Source organism: Perna viridis, chromosome 2, assembly GCF_037379345.1.
Source record: "Perna viridis isolate PV_CMFRI_1.1 ecotype Kerala chromosome 2, ASM3737934v1, whole genome shotgun sequence".
Lineage (NCBI taxonomy): Eukaryota > Metazoa > Mollusca > Bivalvia > Mytilida > Mytilidae > Perna > Perna viridis.
The window spans coordinates 14,964,944-14,988,003 of record NC_142446.1 but is presented as its reverse complement, the minus strand read 5'-3'; the positions used below and the strand labels follow the sequence as shown (position 1 = coordinate 14,988,003).

General features: G+C 32.6%; 2 protein-coding genes across 2 annotated transcripts in view; one reads left to right on the top strand and one right to left on the bottom strand.

Annotated features, from left to right (window-relative positions):
* The window catches only part of LOC148623774 (tRNA (32-2'-O)-methyltransferase regulator THADA-like), a 51,872-nt gene extending 49,949 nt beyond the window's left edge, over window positions 1-1,923 (bottom strand). The window contains exon 1 of the mRNA XM_088565877.1: window positions 1,905-1,923. The gene's annotated coding sequence lies outside the window, so the exon portion shown is untranslated. The remainder of the gene's footprint in view (window positions 1-1,904) is intronic.
* On the top strand, window positions 105-17,368 carry LOC148623773 (uncharacterized). Its single transcript, XM_088565880.1, has 13 exons — window positions 105-252; window positions 3,110-3,255; window positions 3,911-4,001; window positions 5,915-5,994; window positions 7,265-7,344; window positions 7,617-7,803; window positions 8,288-8,512; window positions 8,812-8,883; window positions 9,398-9,569; window positions 10,056-10,256; window positions 10,600-10,671; window positions 12,156-13,132; window positions 13,481-17,368. Exons 2-13 carry the CDS (start codon window positions 3,163-3,165, stop codon window positions 14,021-14,023), a joined length of 2,793 nt encoding a protein of 930 aa, XP_088422006.1. The 5' UTR covers window positions 105-252; window positions 3,110-3,162; the 3' UTR covers window positions 14,024-17,368.
* The last annotated feature ends 5,692 nt before the right edge of the window (window positions 17,369-23,060 follow it).

Sequence of the window (23,060 nt, the reverse complement as noted above, 5' to 3'; positions counted from 1 at the left end):
TAACCAAATTTCCAATGTATTTTTAGCACTTTTTTTAATTTTGATAAGCAAATCATAATTTATATCATTAAATATTTAGAGATTAATTCTGATTGTCCACATCGAGGCACAGGTGTCCTATTAATGGAGTAAATCCACAAAGAACATTGGAATGTGCGGAATTTATGTCAAATTTTTACCAACTACAGTGTTTCATGGCAATTTTATGACGTGATGTCGTTGTACAATCCAGATATTTTAATTTTACATAAGGTATTGAACATAACGGCCCAGAAATTAGCTCAAATGCGGCGTTTATTTGATGCGGCTAACACTGGTAGCCTGGAGCGCCGTATTTTGATTACCGCTTGAGTAATTTGCTTAGTATTCATAGTATTTATTGCTTTAAATATTGGAACATGTTGTGCCATTTTAAATGATGATACTATAGTAAGGTTATATTTTCTCAAAACTTTCATTGCCTCGTTGTTTTTACTATTTTGTGTTTTCAATGTAATACTAATAACCCCCTTCTACGTACTAGCTGTTGCACCTATTGAATTTTATCTTTTTTAATGTTTAAAGAATCTTGATCCTCATTAAATGTAATTTTCTTATGATTCTGTCTGGGTATTATTTCTCACTCTAAGGTACATTTTGTTTATAGGTGGCACTTTCAAAAATCAAATCTGTCTTCAGTGTGAGCTGTAGTGTGCATGTATTCTGACTTTCTTTGACTTTGTTGCCATCATAACCTGGAACATGTGGAAGCCCCTGTAATATTTCCTTCCCCCAAGTTTCTCCCAAATATGACACGGGTCACAAGTGACGTCTTCTGTCTTTTGATAGAGTGAGCTAATGTGACAATTTATTTATGTTCATACATTCTTATATTCATTAAAAAAACAAATATGTTTATATGTTTTATATAATTACTTATATCATCTTTTGATACAAATGCACAACAATCAAGTTAATTTAGATAATTTCGTCTTGGTTTTTATTTTATTTCATAAGAAGCATTCTATTCATATATTGTGCATATCCATCTGTGGTGACCTGAGTCTATATTTTTAGAGTTTTGGAGTTCATGACAATAATCGTTTAGTTCAGCATATCCAGATCTTCAATTATTAGTTAAAGATGATATTTTTTTTTTTTTTTTTTTTTTGAAAATCATTTAAGGCTTTCAAGTTTGTTTTTCACTTCTGGGTAGAAATTATGATATCACTCTCACTCCATCTTTTCTGCGACATAATGCTTGATCTCATGCAGTCCTTTTTACATCTTGTTTATTTAGTGTTATATGAGCATCTCTTTCTAGTTCTGCATCCCTTGTTGCCTCATTTTTCCTTAAGTTCTTTCTTGTCAGCGAAGTTGCACAGTTGGAGGGAAAACTGCTTCATTTATCAATTTTTAATATAATATTTTTTGTATTTGACATTGTCAATCCCAAATATAAGTGTATCTTGATATTTTCAGTTAGATGGATACATAGTATTGAAACCTTCATGTACATGATAATTGTATATGTCTATTTGCATTTGTAATCATAAGATTATAAATCTACAAATTTAACAAAAATGTTTTCTATGAAAAGTTTGGCTTTTTTGTAAGGCATGGCTGTTGTTAAGTCATAAGCAAGTACATCTTAGATGGGTAAAAGTACCAAGTAGTGGTACAGACTCGTAATAAAAGCACTGTTCACCCACTCTCAGCCTCAGCAAGAAAGTAATATTCCCCACTTTGGCTTCATTTTTTTTTTTTTTAATTTTAAGCAAAGGTAAGTAGCTGAACAGACTCGTTTACTGTCCCACAGGAACAATGGACAGCAGCAGGCCTCAAATTCAGATATTTAATTTATTGGAGCTGGAGTATGCTTGGTTACTTATGAATAACTTATTTCAAAGCATTTAGGTACTTACCAAAGTGAAAATAATAAGTTTCCAAGAAAAAAAATTCTGTTCTTCCTTTTTCCAATGGCACCACCAACCAGGTTTTTGTGTAATGGTTGGTTACGTTCCTTAGAAAAACTTGCTATCATGGCTTGCATTCTGTAAATATGAAAAAGGATTATTGCAATGATTAAATTTCTATGAGTGGTTTTCTGCCATTTCATACTTTCCAAGTTTTCTATAATTCCGTGGAAGAAACCAGTTTTTCATCAGCCGGCTTGATTTTAAAAGAGCCCTACTCTTGATGGTAAATAACTTTAGTTTAGCACACTTACTGAAGATTGCACTTTGAAAATCAAAGCATTTTTACCATTTTTTATACCTTTAGTCAAGTCAGTGCACTGTTATTGTGTTTATACTGCAACAAAAAAATAAAAGATTAAAATATATATTAAGCAAGAAAAATTATGTCATACATTTGAAGTTGGCAACATCCTGACAAACAATGTAACATTTGTGACATCACAATAGAAAGTTATAATAAGAAAATTTGTCAATTTGGCAAACTCCCATCCAGATGTTTAAACTCGTGACCAAAATTTTGATTGAATGATTGTTGGGGTTTACTCATGACCAAAATGTTAATTGATTGATTGATTGTTGGGGTGTAACACCCGAGCAGCAATATTTCAGCTATATTCAGGCGATGAACATGAAATGGATGATAAAATGAACATGAATGATGATGAAATGAAACAAGGGATGGGACAGAAGGACAATAGGGTTGACAAATTTTGGTTGCCACTAGAAAAAGGGGGATGGGTAGAGTCAGGCAATTTAGCTTCCTGTGGCAGAGCGCAAAGGTTCCTGCTCCTTTCGAATACCACAGCAGGATTCTTTAATGTGCAAGGAACGTGGCATCTTTCCCAACACGGTGCACCACTATGGTTTGCGGTCAGATTTTCCGTATAATAGCCTGACAACCCCAGCATGTAACGCGCCAGGGGTACCCCATTCCACCACCTGGGGCACACATCCCAGTTGCTCTGTGGGCAGAGCGCCTAGCCCCCGGCTATGTTTCTGAACACTATTTAGTTGCCTTTTACGACAAGCTTATCACTGCTGCAGTTCTATTCTTTTGACACCCGGACCTGCATGGGGCCCAAAATTTTAACATCTCCAACTGTTTCAAGGTTTATCATTTGTATGCTAATATATAAATTTGTCTTTTTCAGATTTACCTTGATCAGCATTTAATGGGATCTTATTTGACGTTATATTAAACAGAATGTCCTCTTTAGCCCTGCAACATGCAGGAAAGAAGAGGAGAATAGTTGGTGTAAAATTGTTAGATGGAACACATTGTAGTATATCTGTTGATGTAAGTGTTCAGTGTCTGCATGGACAGTTTGATTTAGTTCTGACTTACCTGCTGCACCTTGTTGAGGACACAAATAATTTTTTGTATATTTTATTTCAGTTCCATTTGACATGTCTGTATCGATTAGAATGGGTTTTTTTTTTCATACTGCATGTATGTAAATCATAAAGAACACATTGTAGTATATCTGTTAATATTTTCATTAAGAATTTTCTTTCTATACATGTACAATGTAGGTTTGATCCTCTCCTATAGTATACAGGTGGAACATTTTGTTCATTTCATGTATGATTTATGCAAAAAATTATCATTAATAGTCTAGAACACCTTTTTCTCTTTAGAACTCCCTTAAATTCTCCCTTTTCAATACTCACGGGTCCAACACTTAAGGAAGTTTGATATTGAATAAAAATTGTGTCTTGACATATGTTGAAACAACCTCAATGCATTTCAGTTTTAGCTTTAAAAAAGTCAAGAACATCTTGCATCTGCCAAGTTGTACTGTCAGCTTATTGCTGACAACAAAAAATTCTGAAATACAAAATGTACTTGTGGACCATAAAAGTGATTTTTATGAATTTCAAAAAAAGAATAATTTCATTTCATGTTACATGTAAGTTGCATGTTTTCTAAAATTCATTGCTTTACGTTTTAGGTAAAATCAAAATTTCAAGACATATATAACCAAGTTACAACACAACTGAATTTAAGAGAGACAGAATATTTTGGGCTGGCTCAAAAGAAAGGTAGGTTTTATTAATGAATATGAACACAATTAAATGTTGAATAGAACAACTCGAGAGGCTAATAAGTAGATATACGTACAAAGTAAGTATAAATAAATGCCATTTTCTATTTTAAACATGTATATGTAGGTATTGAATAGGAACCTTAGATTAAAACACATTATTTTGGTGGAGAGTTTATTAATCACTTTTTTTCTGAGAAACTAAGCATCTCAAAGGGCTTTTCAATGCATTATAATAGGCCATGTATTCTCTTCAGGCCCTTAAAGCGCTGCACTATGACCTCAGTACTATGCTATCTTGCTATCAGCGCAGTGCTATAAAGTTTAATATGAGGAATAAAAATCAATTATGACAGGAAATGTGTGTGTCCCGAGGTCATTTACATCATCCTACAAGGTAATAAGCTCTTGAAACCGATTGCTGTAATCATGCTATGGTCTATTGATCACTGCATGACCACACAGGTGTCTGAAGCCAATTGCCGTTAAGATTCTTTATCAGTCACCCCACCTGGCCACAAATTAATTTCAAGGATTGTGTCTATCAGATACAAATATCCTGTACTGAACCAATCAAAACTGACTATGGTCAAAGGTAACTCAACCTTGGCCAAAAGCATGTGGCTATTTATAAATGCAAAGCTGAATGTTGCACAATCACAAGAGGTTTTCAACATTTTGAAGATGATTTGCCTTATAAAAGAACACATTTAATTCCCAAACAATATTTATTCCATTAGATACTTCCTAAACACTTTAAAAAGAAAATGGAAATGGTCATCTTTTGTTTACATTGCGACGTTGTTGTGTATCAAGAGCACATGGTTTTTGGTGACAAAATCAGTTAAGAAATATATAATAAAATTCTCCACATCTAAAAATAGTAAGACAGGTGTGAAGAACAAAACAAACTCTGTAAGTCATGACATGGAGCTTCTGTCATGAATAAACTTCATTTTAACATAATAATAATTTTAAAAAAAAACAGAACAACTAGTGTGTCAACTTTAAATAACAAGAATAAGATTTATGTTTTATCCTGCTAACTACATGCATGTTAACTCCACATTACTGACTTCCTATGTTAACTCCACCCAACTGACTTCCTGTAAATTTTTGACCACATGAAATTTTGAGACCAGAGTAGGCTATTACCTGTACCTGATTAGATAATTCTTAATCTATAGATATACTGTAAGTTACAAAGACTGGGAAAAGAGTTTCATTGAGAATGCTCTTACATGTAATCAAATGAATTTCACATGCAAATGAGCCATTAAGACCACAAAACAAATTAAATATTGTAATTTCCAATGGGTCTGCTGTCAGCAAAAATTTGCAGGTAAAACATCAATGAAGAACCCCGGGTGTGTATGAATTATTTATCTTAATGTGATAGAATATCTTTTTAATTTTTTGGGTTAAATATAAGGAGGAAAAAATTAAAAAATGGTATTTAAGTTATAATTACTGGAATTGAAGAAAAAAGGTAAAATATTTAGCTATGAATTATTCGTATAAACATAAGCAGCAATGTACATTTTGAATACTAAATCCTGAGGAGAACACTGAGGCCTCCATTTTTTTATACGACAAATAAAATGGTAGCTGTTTATTACATGTGGATATAGCATTGTTCATGACTGAATATAACTGTATTATATATTAAAATATAAGGTCACACTATAAATACATGTATTAATCATATTTTAGTAAAACCCATGAAATTATTTTCCTTTGACCTTGAAACAATGGAAACACAATTCAAGAGTTCAACAGTATTTCTTCAACGACTTTGCTGTTACAACGATGTTATGATACAACTAAGAAGTTTCATCCATTATATGGCCTGTGTTATGGCAACAGAAGATTCACAATGTATTCATTTAGAAATGCATTTTTATTTATTAGATGAGGAATATCATTTCCTTCCTTTAGAGGAGAAAATACAGAAGTTTGCCCCAAAGAGTTGGAGAACTGGAACAACAGAGGTACATTTTGTATGAGTTGATATCTCACTGTTTGACCTGTAAAATGACGAAGTGGAATATATTGATATTTTAAAAAAATAACAGACCTAATGCCTTTTACAGTTTTACATCAACTAGGATTAATTGTTCTGACATAATTTAATTAAGAAAACTTTAGGACACAAAGCAACAATCATTTATGACTGCCAAAGATACATAACTAAAGAAGATTCTTGCTTTGTATTACATTTAGAAGTTAACTTCCTGTCAGACTGAAATCAGGCTTTCAGTGCTTTTGAGGTCAAGGTTTAATTTGCATTGATTACCATTATGAGGACTTTGTCTCCTGATATATAGATGATATCTAGAAATATTTGGTTTTATATTTAGAAAGTCATTTTTTTTCCTACCAACTTCATTTGCTACAAGTACTTGTTTGAATACTATTCATCTTTACTTTTTGAATTAATAAGCTTACAAGTGCATTTTCTATCTATCATATATTCCATATTGTGTATCTACCTACTGATGAAAGTTTGGTTATGTTGTGTATATGTAAGAAAAAAATGGATTAAATGCTTCCTGTCCATAAAACCAGATATTTCAAAAGTTAAAGAATGCCATTTGAGAAAAAGCTGCTGCAGTGTATCATTATGTGATATGCAGATATAGATCACAAAATTTTATATATGCTGAACATGATATGTCAAAATCTGTATCACATGTGGTATCAGTCCTCGACCTATTTCACCGAAAGGGTGTGATATAGGTTAAGAGGTGTGATAAAGGGTAAATGATACAGGGTTTAAACATACACTTATAATGCATTTACAAAAAAGGTATATTTTAGTCTATGGTATAATATGATAACAACAAAAGGACCTGTGTAGTCGAATAATAAGTTCTATATAGATTTTCAGTACAATTGATACATACAATATTTTATTGTACACTAAATTACCAATATATCCTATTTATGATACAAAGAAAATATGAGTAATTGGCCAAACATAATTTTGTGAGCAGTTCTTAACATTGACACATTATTTGGAACTATATAATACCAAATAATGTGTCAATGTTAAGAACTGCTCACAAAATTATGCTTTTTGAGCATTCAGTTTGAAGTACATATCATTGTTCTGAATGGTGAATAACTTATAGAAATGTCTGGTTCTAGGTTAGCAGTGGTCATATGTCATAAATCAGGAATTGATTGTTGGTGAATAAACATGCAATGTAGCTGTGTAATTAGAATTTATTTTGTGTTATTGTTTCTGAACAATTATAGGGACTGGATGCTGATGGTCAACCATTGGTCTTACTGTACTTTCGTGTTCAGTATTATGTGGATCAGATTGTCTTACTAAGGTAATAAAATGAATAGGCATTAAAATAAGAAAAAAAGTATGTCAGCTTAATCTAAATTATTTTTTTTTTTATATTTTGTTTGTTGAGCTGTGGTTTAATAAAAATAACCCTCTATTATAGGCAAGCTCAGACACTATTTTGTAAATGTGTCCAAAAATGTATTGATTAATATCATGTTGAAAGGTGGTAATTGGTTTAAATTGTTTTCATTTTTTTGATAGCTTTTTGCCTACTTTTCCTTCCCTGATATATTTTATTTTGTGTTTTTACAGGGAGAAAATAACCAGGCATTTGTATTATCTGCAACTAAAAGATAATGTACACAATTATGGACATGTTTGTACAGAAGAGAAATGTTTCCAGCTGGTGTCCTATGCTCTTCAAGCTGACAATGGCAACTATGTCAGATGTAAACATGGTGTACAATACTTTGATCCCAGAGAATACTTTCCAGCTTGGGTAATTTTTTTTTCACCTTATTCACCTTGTTCTTACTTGATTGATTTTCATTGTAACTGTTTTTATACCCCTAGTGGGAGTATATAGTGATAGTGTATTGTTATACCCCTAGTGGGAGTATATAGTGATAGTGTATTGTTAGACTTGTTAAACCTTTTTCTTTTAGCACTTTACTTCCTGTCAATTTTACAAGTGTGAAAAGAAAACTATAAGAATTGAAGTCATTTTATGAGTAAAAGTAGATGAAGATTTTATTTAAGATGCACACAAAGGTACACATGATGAAATACCAGTTTTGAGATTACTTCTGAAAAATCACACTTTAAGATGATATGCCATTCCATGGGAGTAAACATAAGTCTATTGTAGCAACAGACTTTATATTTGTTGTAGTCTGAATTTTCTTCATAAGCTCCATATATTTAAACATGCTCCAGATACAATACAATATGATTTATATACCAGTATGTACCGTTTTTTATAGGTTTGTGAGAAAAGAGGAATAGATTATATTTGTAAGAATACTCCTTTGATACATCAAGACTTACATAACCTGAGCAAAGCTGAGGCAGAATTCAAGTTCATTCGAGAAGCATCTGTGTCACCAGCTGCCTTTAACTTGCATTTCTACAGATTAAAAAAGAGAAAAACGGACAAAAACTGGAATGCATGGCTTGGAATATGTGCCAAGGGCATTGAAATATATGAGGTTAATAAATGTAGTGCTTCCCTGATTCAAACTCTAAATGAGCTTTTCGATCACTTAGATTCTGTCCTTTGTCTGTTGTAAGTAAAGTTGAATAATAATCTCTGCAACCCTTCAAAAGAAAGATTAAAAAGTCTAATTGAAAAATTTTGGTACACAAATTGATCAGAAACTTCAATATGATTGGTTGTTTGTAAGACTCATGTGACTGTAGTATGACGGATGTTTTGTGTTCCTTTGTACTTTAGGGAAAAGGGAGTTCTAATTTAACAATAACCAAATTGATGTTTTATTGTTTGCAGGTGGTTGACCAGAATCTGAAGAATTTAATATCAACATTCCTATGGCCAGATATTGGAAAGCTGTTTTTTGAAGTATGTAATGTTTTTATGTTTAGTTTTGTATTGAAGAATCATACTTTTTAAGATCACATTTTTTAAAATATTTTCCATGTTGAAGGTAAATTAATATAAAAAATAAATTGAAGTGGAAGTTTACATCTGCCAAAATAAAAATTGGTTCATGAAGAAAAACCTGTGACTTTTTGAGTTCATGAAAAGATTTGTATGATTTCAGTTGTTGTGCCAAGGGTAACAACATTATTAAAGCTGATGCCATTACCTGTTACGTTTCAGAACTTCACAGTTATTAAATGACTGCAAAAAATTGTTCAGGAGACTAACATGTACAAATACTACTTGTTAATACTATTATTGTTAGAATAAAATGGCTATGATTTGAAACTACAAGAAGTCAATCTTTGAATGTCATGTATTAACCTTTCAAACCTGACCTGCATGTGCGCTGAAGATGAAGCGTTTGAAAAGTTGCTTCTTTGGGGGATATGATTGTATTTGTTTTAAATGCATAATAAAATGATATTTACAGAAAAAGAAGTTTGAGATTCGTGCTGCTGGTTCACCAGAAGGGAGAAAGTTTTCCTATTACACTGACTGTGATACTAAATCAAAATACCTACTTCAGCTTTGTAAAGCTACACATATGTTCCAATTAGCAATACATCCCAAATTGATCGAAATCAGACATTTAGAGGAACAAGGTATATATACTATAATTACTATTTCATGTATGGAAATGACAGCCTTCATTTATCTGACTTGGCATGAGCTTAAAAGCTGTCTGTAAAATATTAAACAGAAATTCATAAGGTTTATTTTTGACACTTTTGACTTAATTCATTATTAGCTAAAAGTAGTTTTGAAAAACAAAGAAGAAATGGAGTGATATAGGTCTGTTGTGCTGGTTGTCTAGAGCAGGTACATGGATTTGTCATTTTCAGTATAATGCTTTTCCCACTTTTCATTTTGGTCCACTTCCATTCTCACTTAGAAACTAATGCTGTCTCATATATTTAAAAACTATTCTGAGCTGCAGATAGCTTGAAAGTTGCTTTTATAATTGCTACTATTCTTTGAGGTTTGACCTCTGCAGGACAATCTAGCTGTCCTCCAGAATGTATTTTATTTAGATTTGTATCAAAAGTCAATTCAGCTTTGTAAAAAGTTCTGTTTATAATTTATTTCAGACAAGAAACGATATAGAGAACAGTATATTTATAGTGATCAAAAAGACCTTGTGGCACATTGTGGAGGGTCATTAAGGGGAAGTCTTTCTCCTAGTACAAAATCTGTGTTGAACACAAGATACTCTGTTGTCAGTAATGCCAGCTCTAATACAACGTCAGGGATTGCCAGTGATAAAATGACAATCAGCTTTGAAGATGATGGTGAGGTTCTTATGGTTTCTTACAAGCAAGATCAAAATAAATGAGTTAATTTGGAATAATTTTGTTAGTTTTAGTATTATGAAAGTTTTTGTACAATCATCTATTATTTTTTTTACCCAGCTCATAAGAAGTGGGTTTTACTGCAATCGACATGTCCAAAGAATAATGTATCCGAGTGGGATGTTGCTTCTGTTAGTTAGCACAATTATGATCCAGCTCAGCATGATGGACTAATATAAAGCAGGGTATGTTCAGTTGGTCAAATGTTATCTATCTGAAATGCATGAAATATTTGCCATATGATGTTAAACCATAATCAAGCAATCAATCATTCTTGTTTCAGACCATAGCAGAGAAATAATGATTGATACTCCACCGATGTTTGGTACTAGTCAAACGTTTTCTACACTACCAAGTGAGTATGGATTGATAGAATTCAGTATATCACCATCTAACAAGTACCATTCCTTCCTTATTATTCTGAATATAAAGTTGTAAAATTAGTCTATGGCCATGGATATTAAAATGTAAAAATAGTTAAAACAACACTTAAATACATTTTTTATTGCAATTAGTTGTTTCTGAATTAAGCTCCTGCATAATCAACTACAAGCAGAGTATGATTATATTGTTATTCATTTCAAACTAATTGATGCATTTCTTATGAAACCATCAATTATGAGGCATGCAAACAAATTACATAGTAGAAGTAATTCAACTCCTGCCCATTGATTTGGGTAGCAGAAGGTTATCAAAAAAAAATCATAAAAAAATAAACAATTTCTTTAAAGCACATGATATGCCATCCTCCATTTTGTGTTGTTTAAAGTCCAATACTTCTGAAAGAAAAAATGGAATAATTAGAGGCATATTTCAGTAGATGTTAACAGTTCACAAAGATTCATAAAAATTGCTGAAAGCATTTTTTATTCATTTTCTGAAAAATGGAAAACCCTCCTCTTTTGTGAAAGTGACTGAATTCAAGTGATTGGAAAAGTTAAATTGGAAATTTGTATAGAATAAATAAGTGTCAATTATTATCATTTTGGGCTATGTCTATTTCTTAGGTTGAACAAATATTCAACTACAAAAAGTGTTAGTTCTACATGATAGTTTAACCTACTAATCTTCAGATCCAATGATTTTTGGGAAATAGGGAAAGAAAAAAACTCTTTCAAAACTTGATTCAAATTATCAAATCTCAGATAAAGTGATTCTTTTTAGCCAATATTTTACTTAACATTTACATTGATTACATATTTGGTGACACATGTATTGATTATTATAATATACCCTACTCCAAAGGAAGGGAATATACTATTTTACTCATGCATGTCTCTTGGCCACTTTCTTCATTTTTTTTGCAACTACTACACACAGTCACTTGAAATTTTGACACAAGTGTTATATTTGTATATTGTGTTGCTGGATTTCATTTTTGGCTTGGAAAACGTCATTGATACATTTTGTCTTTAAGGCACTAGCATTTTTTTAGTTTATTTTCCTTAAAAAAGAGTTAGTTATTATGAATACAAAAATACTCCTTGGTTTGTCTTTTAAGTGTCCAGATAGTGTGTTTGTTGTTCAATTGAGATGATTGTGGTGATTAAAGTAGAACATATTAAAAAGCATTTGACCACAAGTTGTGCCAACTTCCAGAAAAAAGGCCACAGATAAATATCTTATCAATTCTGAAATTGGGTATAATTAGGTATAATTGTTATAAATTGCAGTGTGCCTGTAGAAAATAAGGATTTTTTTTACTGTGAGAATTAGGATCTTGGTAGTTTGAAACATTTATGAAGACTTTATAGATTAATTATGTCAAAACATCCATTTTCAGGCCATTTGCAAGTGCATTTGTAGATATTGAAATATTTTCGTTTTTTTTTTTTTTAGACTATATGCCATCCTCTAAAATGAACAGACGAAGCCCAGGAGCTGAATCTGGTCCTGGTGAATTATTCAAATCAGCATCTGTAGGACGTCCATCTGGTAACCGTCACCTAAACAGATCACCTGACAGAAACATTGTAACAGGATACCAGAACCCACATTCAATTTATAGTGGGACATTACCTTCTTCTTACTCTGGGAACTCTATAGAGAGAGACTTTTCTCCAAATAACAGTGGAAGTTTTCATGGGAATTTTCCAGTACAAAAGGCCATGCAACTGCCTCTATATAGTTCACAACAAATGAATATACCTTTGTACATGAATCACACACCAACATCAAGTTTACACTATGAGCGGTCATGTTTGTCACAACCTGTTAGTAGAAGTACAAGTAGAGCTGACAGTTTCAAGAGTAACCTGACACAGCTGCAGATACACACTAGTGATAACCACATATCTCCATACTACCATTACAACAAACCCATGTACCAACTACATGGTTATAATTATAACACATTTAATGGTCAGATACAAGCTGCCCAGGCCTGTGATCCAGGACTTACAAGTTCACAGAACTTAGATTCACACTACTTTAATTATCCACAGTATGATACTGACCTATCAGGTTCACAGAACTTGAGCCAGTACTACCAAAATACAGAGCAAGGTTATGAAACAGACTTGTCTGGTTCCCAGAGCCAGTTTTACCATAGTCAGGAAAGTTTTTCTGGTCAAATGGTTGACAATCAAAATGTTGTGTACTTGTCTAATGAAATTATACCAGAGATGACGCCTTATGTCAGCCAGAGTAATATCTCAAACATTTCCCACACCGAGACAGAGCAAACTCTACAGGAACAACAAGTGTTTGCTCCACCAGCCATGTTTGCTGATTTTAACGAATCGAAACATTCTGAGAACAGTTACACATCTCTAGAAAAAATACCCACTGAACCATCAGATAATGAGGAAAGTCAGGTAAGCAGAAATCACTTTAAAAATACTCAGTCATTGTTTATATTTGTAATTAAAACAGTTTGCCTTAACATCCAACCCTGTAACCCTGCATATATTTTTGTTGAAGTAAAAAATACCTATAAATAATTCTTATTTTTGATGTTGGAGAGTTTTTGTTGGGTAGTTGTTTAGTTTGCACATCAGTAATTGTTCATTTTCGATATTGCATGAATAACATATAGACTTCTTCATGTTAATGAGACAATTTTTTTTTATTATGTGAATTAGAAAAAATAATATTGATAGTTATTGGGTACTGCATATATGATTATTCATTAATTACATTTACATTACATTATTTACTTTCAGCCCACACTGAGTACGTCTACTACAGAACTAAACTCTGGTGAAATACTGCACCCTGAGTTAGAGACAATCCGAGATGATACTCATGCCTTTAGTCTTCCTTTAATGCATGGATTGTGTAATGACAAATCACTTTATATGCAAGTATCAAACACAGGCAATGGGAGCATTGATTTATATGACAACTGTACAATAAGATCAACAGATTCGAGAGTATCAAGAATATCACATGACTTTGATCCCCGTCGCTTGTCAGCAGTATATCCAAGTACACAGGGTGCACCAAGTATGTCACAGAGACCTTTTAGTTGGCATAGTGAGAGCTTTGACCTCGATGCTAATCTTGCTGCCATGAACAACCAAACAGTAGATGAAAGTCATCGAAGTGTTCCTCAGAACCTAAGCCATTTGTTGACTTCTCCTTCTTGGACCAATGCCATATCTTACAATGACCAATATTCATCGGAATATTCTCATATTGTTCAGCAGGCCACCACAGGCATTAACTCTCAAAGTGGTCTACAGGAGACAGTGGGTATTGCATGATAACTTATTATAGGTGATACATCTTGAATGCCATTTTTACCGGAGACAAATAAAAAAAATGTTCTTGAGTTTTGTTGTCTAAGAAAACATTTAGGGGTATTTGATATGTTGACCCTTTATCAGGTTATCATGATATTGGTAATCAGGTTCACCAAAATACTGTTATTGCTCTGAAACTTTTAAAGCAATACTAGTAGATGCATTTGTATTTGATTGTTTAATATACTATTGTACGGGCAGTTCCTCTATTATAAGTTAAAATGAAAGAGAAAATGTTGAGGTTGATATCAAAATGTTATGTGATGTAATGGATTTGTAGATATATTTAAATTGTTGACTTTTAATAGTTATCCCAGATTTTTGTGATACTTTTATATTCCATTTTAAAGAACAGTTATCAAATCTTATTTTAGTGGTATTTGTGTAACTTTTATCCCTGTTTTCATTGGGTTTACTCTAGATATATACAACTATATTTACACATTTTCCTTTCATAGGTTTTTATACATATATAATCAAAGTTCAGAAATTGTTGGCTGATAAATATTTAAGTAGTATTTCATGTCAGGGGTATAGATCATAGATAAAAAAAAATATTTACTAATCAATACCTAAACAATACTTTATACCATTTATGCCATGCAGCATTTTTGTCTAGATTTTTCAGTTATTTTCTTTTTTCTTTCGGCATGTAAATCTTAATCAGAAGTCTGCAAAAAGTTTCTGCTATGTAATAATATGATAGTGGCGTCTTCATCCTTTATTACTTTGTTTTTGGTGCAATAGCTTTTGGAATACTCGATTGAACATAGGTTCTGTATTACGAAAGGATAGTTTTGTATTTATTTTGGGGGAGGGATGTTGCATTTTTTCTTTTTTTTGAGAAATTGGGGGCCAAAAACAAGTATTTTATAAAATTTTGTAATAATAGGTTACAATATTTTTTTAGCAATTTCAATGGAAATAAGTTAAAAGTCTTGAGGTCGAAATGTTCTAAAATTTTCACTTTGTTTGACTTTAATTGTTAGGTTTCTTTGATATTGTATTTAGATTTTCTGTTTTGAACACTAAAAGGTAAATATTTAGTTTAATGATGTTATGAAATTCTGTCAGAACCCTATGATGTGTCAAAAATGTTGTCATACTCTAAATTGAGAATTGATGAAAGCTTAATTGTAGTGTCCTTACTTGCCTTAACTATTCAGAGATAAACCTCTGTATTGTATTAAGCTGTGCTTTTTGAAAATTCTGCAGTTAAAGAAAAAAAATTATAGAAATGTGACACAACACTCAATGATAAAAAAATAGTGGCATCTACCTACTAATATGATTTTAGGCTATGCCTATGATGGACGGAGCTCATTCTTTACTTAAGGTACACTGCCATGTTGCTATGGACAAAGTCTCATACGGTGAGAATGTGTGATACTTCTTTCTAAGAAAGCCTGATACATTTCTACATGGCCAATAATTTCCAAATTATTAATTAATAAATATAAAATCTTATCCATGGACATGTTAAAGGACAAAACAGTGCCTCTTCCCTTGCGCAGTCATCTACTTCCATGTCGACAATGTTCAACTTTTGTCAGAATATTTTTTAACCATTCATAGCTCTGGTCTTACATTGTAAATATGTAGGACAACACTGACACTCTGTCCATATTAACTTATTTTGACAGATACTTGATTTCAATTTTAAGAATTTGAACTAGTTCATGGTAACTTTTGAATTATTAATTTTAAATGTGTTATGGACTATCTAAATGTTTAGGATTTGCCACATTTTTTTTAATTAGAATTGTGTTATTTAAGATTCATCCATGTTTTTCATGATTTTTTTTTTATTTTATAATACATTGGTTCCCGTTGAAATTCTTTTTGTGTTAATTTATGTTACTTAGTGAATTTTTTATTTCCTTATAAATTATTTAAATTGAAAATCTAACCATGAAGTTACAAGTAGCAAAAAACTGTGTCTTAATTATCATTTTACATTTTTATGTATACTAATGCACCTTACTTTATGAAAAGTCATGGCTCGTATTCTCTTTTCATTTTAAACATCTTGACATTACCAATTCCTTCATTTTAGTTTCATCTATGTACATTTGTACACATATCATGGATAGGTTGTTTGTATCACTTCTATATTTAGGCATATCATTGAGATATTTATAGCCTAGTGCAATAATTATGTAAATATTGAGAGTTGCTCAGGGTCAATCCTAGTGATAATGGTGCCTGTACTTGTTGTAATTCACTTCCTGGTTGGTTTGTTACCAAGGTACCTCACTTTTTATCGTTTTGTTGCATTGCCATTTGTATACACACTAAAGTTGATTAATATACTGTTGTAGTTTGTAGGTTGGGTGTGACAAACAGCAATACAGAAAATATCATGTCCAATAATGAATATTATATTTAAAAATAGTGATTTTTTTAAATGTTTTTTTTTTCTGTATCAAAATAAAAAATTAGGTTGTACATTGTTGGTATAACAAGTTGAAGAAATCATTTAAACAAGATCTACAAATATTTTTCTGTTTGACATCAAGGCAGCAAATTCAGATTGATATCAGTAGTTTACTAAGGCAGTTGAACCATTCTTTTTTACTTTTATTTAACTGTATATAGTGTTTAACAATTTTATTCAAATGATCATTGAAAACACTTTTTTAATTTTATTACTTTAATGTTGTAAATTAATACTATGTAAGACTACCATGTAAAGAAGGTACATTGAATTGTGGAATTATGTAGTTAAAAAGCATACAAATTGATTATAAATATACCTAAGAATTAAGGCAATTTAATTTTCTGTATCATATGATCTTCAATGTTTTGATCAACATGAAATCTGGGTGTAAAATATAAAAATGTTTCTGTTACCTGTATTTAGAATTTTTTCTCTATCATTTTCCATGTTACTTGTGATAAAAAGACCAACATGCACTTTTACATTCCTGTTTTAGAATTGGTTCACTCCCTTCTTATATAAATAAAATAGAATAAACAGATTTATATGGATTTTTTTGCCTAATAATAAGCTCAGTGCTATGCAAATGATTTTATGATGTGGCCAATAAATAGTTATGCAAAGTGAAATGATTTTAAAAAGAAACATTCACACTTGTTAAATTGTGCACAGTATTGATTGAAACTTGTTATACTAATAGGTACAAATTGAACCTCTGTGATGTATACAATGTTGATATTAGAGAGATCTGTGTGTTCATTCCATTATATATCATTTGTAGAGTTTTATATCTTCATCATGTTAAATTTTATACTGAATATTTTCATATGTATAGTCTCCAATAATAAAGATTGATATTTCTTTTATGTGACTGTATCATTACATGCATTATTGTGGTTGCATCATCAGAAATGTTTACATTTGGTTTTATATCAAATCATTTGCATGTTAGCTTACAAATTATTAACAGTGAATTAAAGAAATAATGTGTTCATTTAACATGCAAGCCCCACAAACAACATTAATAAGAAGTTGAAGTTGCACCTATGGTACATCTCATTGTAGAAAAACTACAGTAAATATCCCATTTAGAATTATAAGTTTTAAACTAAATAACAAAGTTAGACATGTCTCTGTCATGTATGGACAGAGTCTGGGGTAAAACTTGTCCAAACAGATGTAGAATTTTAAAAGGAATTAAAGTCCAATATTGGGTCTGTTTTCTATTAATTTAACAAAATGTAAGTACTCGTAAGAGCATGTATATTTTTGAATATGTTTTGTGCTACAAGGAATTCCTATAGAAACTTCACATGTTGACATTAAAAAAGACCTGAATATAAAGTAATATGAAATGAGTTTTGATAATAAATATTTTTTGTTTAAAAACTTGATTAATTACATAGACAATAAAACTGACAAAAATTGTTCATCGTAACATCTACACTGCACTGAAAATAAAGGCTCATTTACTCTTGGCAAGGTAACCCCATTACCCCAATGCTAGTCAAAGTTTACCGGAATAGTCATTGATGTAACAAGTCGTCGTCCCCCGCCACAATGCAACTGAGAGACATGGTAATGGTACCCACTGTCCATGTATCCTAATGTATGTTAGTCCGAAGTTCGTGAATGCAACTCCTCTATGACCACTAGGCAGATTTTGTTCCAATTTTGTACAATTGTTAGATACATTATGCAGTTGATCATATCATACCGCACAACTTTATGGGAGTTATATGGTGACACATAGCAATCTTGTATCTCAGTTGACTCCTGTGGAACTAACAGATTCACCCAAGAATATGTAATTTATTAATTTTTAGCTCACCTGGCATGTGAACTGTTGCCATCACTACGTGTCCTTCCTCCATTCACGTCATCATTTGTAAACTTTTTCAAACATTTTCTCATCTGAAACTACTCGGTAGATTGTAACCAAACTTTGTATGAATGTTCCTAAAGGTATTTTTAACAACCTTGTGTTGGGATTTTTATCTGGCAAAAAAACAAGGTTGCTGTTACTAAACATAGACCATAGGAGTTAAATGCACATAACTCAAACAGTTGGGTCTAGCTAAAATCTGGCCGGGATGAAATTTTTCAGCATGATGGACCTACGCCAGAATTTTCAGAAATATCCATTGATGAATGAATGAGTTGTGGGTCCTGAAATGTTTTTTTCCCCCGAATTTCACTTTTACAACTTCGAAAATCTCTGAAATTACAAGATAGATTGAAACATAATTTAGCATAAATGTTATTTAGAACATGTTTAACAATCTGTGCATGGTAATGATCTGGCGAAAAACATGGCCACATTTACTAAAAATAGACCATAGGGGGTCAAATTGCAGAATTTTGCACGTATTTCAAAAAGGAGTTGAGTTTATCTAAAATCTGGCAGGGAGTAAAATTGTTCAGCTTGATTTCATTGACCCATGCCGAAATTTTCAGAAAGATCCCTTGACGGATGAATGAGAAATTTTGTATTTCCAACTTTGAAAATCTTCTCCTGAACTACCAGATGGATTGTAACCAAAATTGGCATGAATGTACCTAACAAATTTTTAACAATCTTTGTGTGAGGATTTTTTATCTGGCAAAAACCATGGCCAATGTTACTAAAAATAGACCGTAGGGGTCAACTTTAAGATGTTTGGAGAAAAAAAAACTCGTAAACAAATTGGTTAAGCTAAATTCTGACAGGGTGAATTGATCAGCATGGTGAGACCGAACTATGCCGAAATTTTAACAGATCTTAAGGAAAATTTCGGCATAGTTCGGTCTCATCGAATACATTTTTTTCCAACTTTGAAAATCTTCTCCTCCTGAACTACCTGATGGATTGTAACCAAAATTGGCATGGATGTACCTAACATTGTATTATAAGGTCTACGAAAGTTTTCGGGGATCAAAGTTGTCAGACAAGTCTTTGTTAGAGTTATTGTCCTTGAAAGGCAAAAGTTGTTGGTCGACTCTGTTAGAGTTATTGCCATCGAAAGGCGAAAAATGACCATTGTCGGAGTTATTACCCTTGAAGAGTCCAAAATGACTCGGGAAAGATTTGTTTAATAGTATGATAACTCGGTAGATAACTAAGGTGCTCTCTATTGATTAAATGATTCTTGTGATGATAGTACAGTAAGGTCAAGAGTCCAGCTTTAGAAAGCGAAAAAGACTATTTCAGACCAGGTGAGCGATTCAGGCTCTCTAGAACCTCTAGTTCCATGTTTTATCCTTATTTTTAATGTTATTTCTTTTAAAAAATCTCCTTTGAAATTACTAGACCAATAATAACTAAAGTTAGTATGAATCTTCCTTAACATATTCTGCGTTGATCTGATGTGGGAAACACATGGCTGCTGTTATTAAGAATAGGACAAAGGGGTCAGTCAGAAGTTTTCCTCATATCTCCAAACACACCAAGTTAAGCCATATTCTTTCAATTGCCAAAATGATCCTTATTATAAGGTCTACGAAAGCTTTCGGGGATCAAAGTTGTCAGACAAGTCTTTGTTAGAGTTATTGTCCTTGAAAGGCAAAAGTTGTTGGACGACTCTTCGTTAGAGTTATTGCCATCGAAAGGCGAAAAATGATGTTTTTAGCAGTTTTCAGCCAATATCTTGAAAACTATATAGACAGGAAGATGCTTTCATTGATGAAATAATCCTTATGAAAAGTCCTACCAAAGTGTTTACGAGTCCAAATTGTTGGATAACTCCTTAATAGAGTTATTGCCCTTGAAAGACAAAAATTTAACCAGGTGAACGTTTCAGACTCCTGGGAACTTCTTGTTTAACTGAAAGTGACGCTTCAGAATGAGTTCAAAAAATGAGGTCATTGCACATAACTTGTATTACTGTCCATGGAAACATAATTCAAGTGAAGCAAAACAAATCTCTCTCTCTCTCTCTCTCTCTCTCTCTCTCTCTCTCTCTCGCTCTCTTTTTTTTTTTTTTTGGGGGGGGGGGGTGTCAGTGTTATTTCTTGCACATAGAATGTGATGAATTGAAAACAACAAAAAAATATTTCGTTTGGCAGAAAATTATATTTTGATGCTTCAAACCACTTTAAGAGGAAAATTTCCACCTGGACCATAGGTTCACGAGAGTTATTGTCATCACTTTGTGTTTGTAGTTGTCGGTTGTTTAATTTCTCGTTCAAAGGATTATTGCCATATTTGGGCATCGACCAGCGTCAATATAAAAAGCAGTTCAAGTGGCCGTCGTTGCTTGTTTAAAACCATGGGAATTGTCACCATTTCTACGTGTAACTCAAAAACTATAGGTGAAACTGGAAAATAAATGCGACCTTCCTTCTTCGACTTGAAGCTCCATTAGGTCGAATTTGTATGATTTGTCCTGGGATTAAATATAATTAACTGTTGTATTATTAGTTCAAGCTTGTGGAAGACATATTAGTGATATCTGAAAGTATTACTATTTTAGATCATGGTTATACGCTGTTAGATTTGTTGCGTTTCAAAATATCTGTATTTATTTTGCTTTTGGAAGGCAAAGAAAAAAAAGACGATTATTGTGGTTTTTATACCCCGCCACTAAGTCCAAGGTCTTATATGATACCTTCCGAAAAGTTGCGTGTCCGTCTGTCCTTCATCCGACGGTTTCCAGATGATTACTTGAAAACAGATCAATGATTTTTAAAAAAAAACTCTGCACTGTTGTTTAGTGCCATAAAATACAGGTTAAAAATTAAATTTTCAACAAAGTCCAAAATGTCTTTTTCGAGTTAGGTCATTTTAAACATTTTCCCATCGTCCATTTCATTCTTATTTTTAGCTTATCTGTATCTATTCAGGTACGTTTTATATTTCTCTGTAAGCACTTTAAAGATGGGGAGAGAGAGCGCTTTGTGTTTAGTTGCACTGAGCTGACCGGATCTTGCAGATGACTGTTCCATAGTCCAACTGGTTACACTCCGTTACAGTTTTCGGGGAAAAAGAGATTCTATATAAGGCTATATTACATGACAATGACAAGCTAGCTTTGTTGCAGATGTTGTTGATATGGGCGCTCCTTTTGAGATCTTCTGATATCAAGCCTAAGTACGGGGTTTTAGGAACTGATTTTAGGATAGTGTTATCAAGTGCATGTATGTATTAAAGTGTGTGTTTTTTTTTTTTTTTTTGCTAAAAACGTAGCACTTTTTGGCATTGAATTTCATTCCGCACTTACGGGTCTATATTTCTAGCTTTTGTAGGTCTTTCTGAAGTTACAGTTGGTGGGACATAGATTGTAAGCGATGGTATAAAAGGCAATCGTCAGCATTAAGGCGTACTTGAGATGTAACAGCTTCAGGAAGTTCATTAACGTGGCACAGAAAAAGAACCAATCCCAGAACTGTCCTCTGCGGAACACCAAAGTCTACCGTGGCTTCGGATGATGTTTCTGCCCCCACAACTACTTTCATTTGGCGGGTACAAAGAGTTGAGTGATCCTCTGATTCCGTAGTTTGTTTTAATTTATGAAGGAGCTTGTCGTGCGGCGATATTATATCCAATATTATAACAGCAGTTTACAGGTTTTTCATCAAAATTTCTAGAAAGATCTTTCATTATTACTGCCAGTTGTTTGTCACAAGAGTAACTTTAGTTTGGTGAGGACGTTGTTTTTCTCAAGATGGTTTAGAATTTGGCGACAGACATTATGTTCAAGAATTTTTGGGACCGTAGTAGATATATAGAAACTTTCAATCTTTGAATCAATCCTTATAACAAGGCCTGCAAAAGTTCTAATAGGGCCCAGGTTGTGTGACGAGTCCATATTATAATAAATGTCATTGCAAGGCAAACATTTGCGACTTTTATGGATTTGTATAGCACCCAAAAAATTGCAGTCGTAGAATGGTATTGTGCTGTTGTCGTTGACGTCGTTGTCCATAGACGTTTCATGTCCGGAGAATAACTTGAGTAAAAAATATACATGTATACCAAAATTATACCACAAAGTGTACAACTACTACTTTATATACTGTAAGCGAATGTATTTCTTAATTATTGCACCACAAAAGGAAGGCCGATGTTGATTTTTGGGGTTGTGACTTGAACAATTTAGGAATTAGGGACCAAAAACAAGCGTCTTCCTTATTCTTTATAATTTGACAATAAGTAAACGAATCTCTTTGATATTGTACCATAACGCCCCCCCCCCCCTAATCACCACAGAAAGCTGACATTGATTTTGGGATTATTACTTACTCGTTTATAAATATAAAAGGACCAGTAACAAGCATTTCTGCGATATCGGGATCGACAATAAATTGAGTACAAACGAATTTATTTCTTTGCAATTGTACTACAAGTGTCATACCACAAGAGGGGCGCTGAAATTGATTTTGGGGTTTGTGATTTTAATTGACAAGTAATTAGGGGCCAGAAACATGTAATGATAATAGCTTGGGTAATGGTAAATAAACCCCTCTGAAATTGTACCACAAGGTATCATACCCATCATTAGAGGGCTTGATTTTGGGGTTTGTGCTTATTGAGGGGGGAAAGGGGCCACATCAATTCTGTTCAAATTCTTTCCTTGTGTC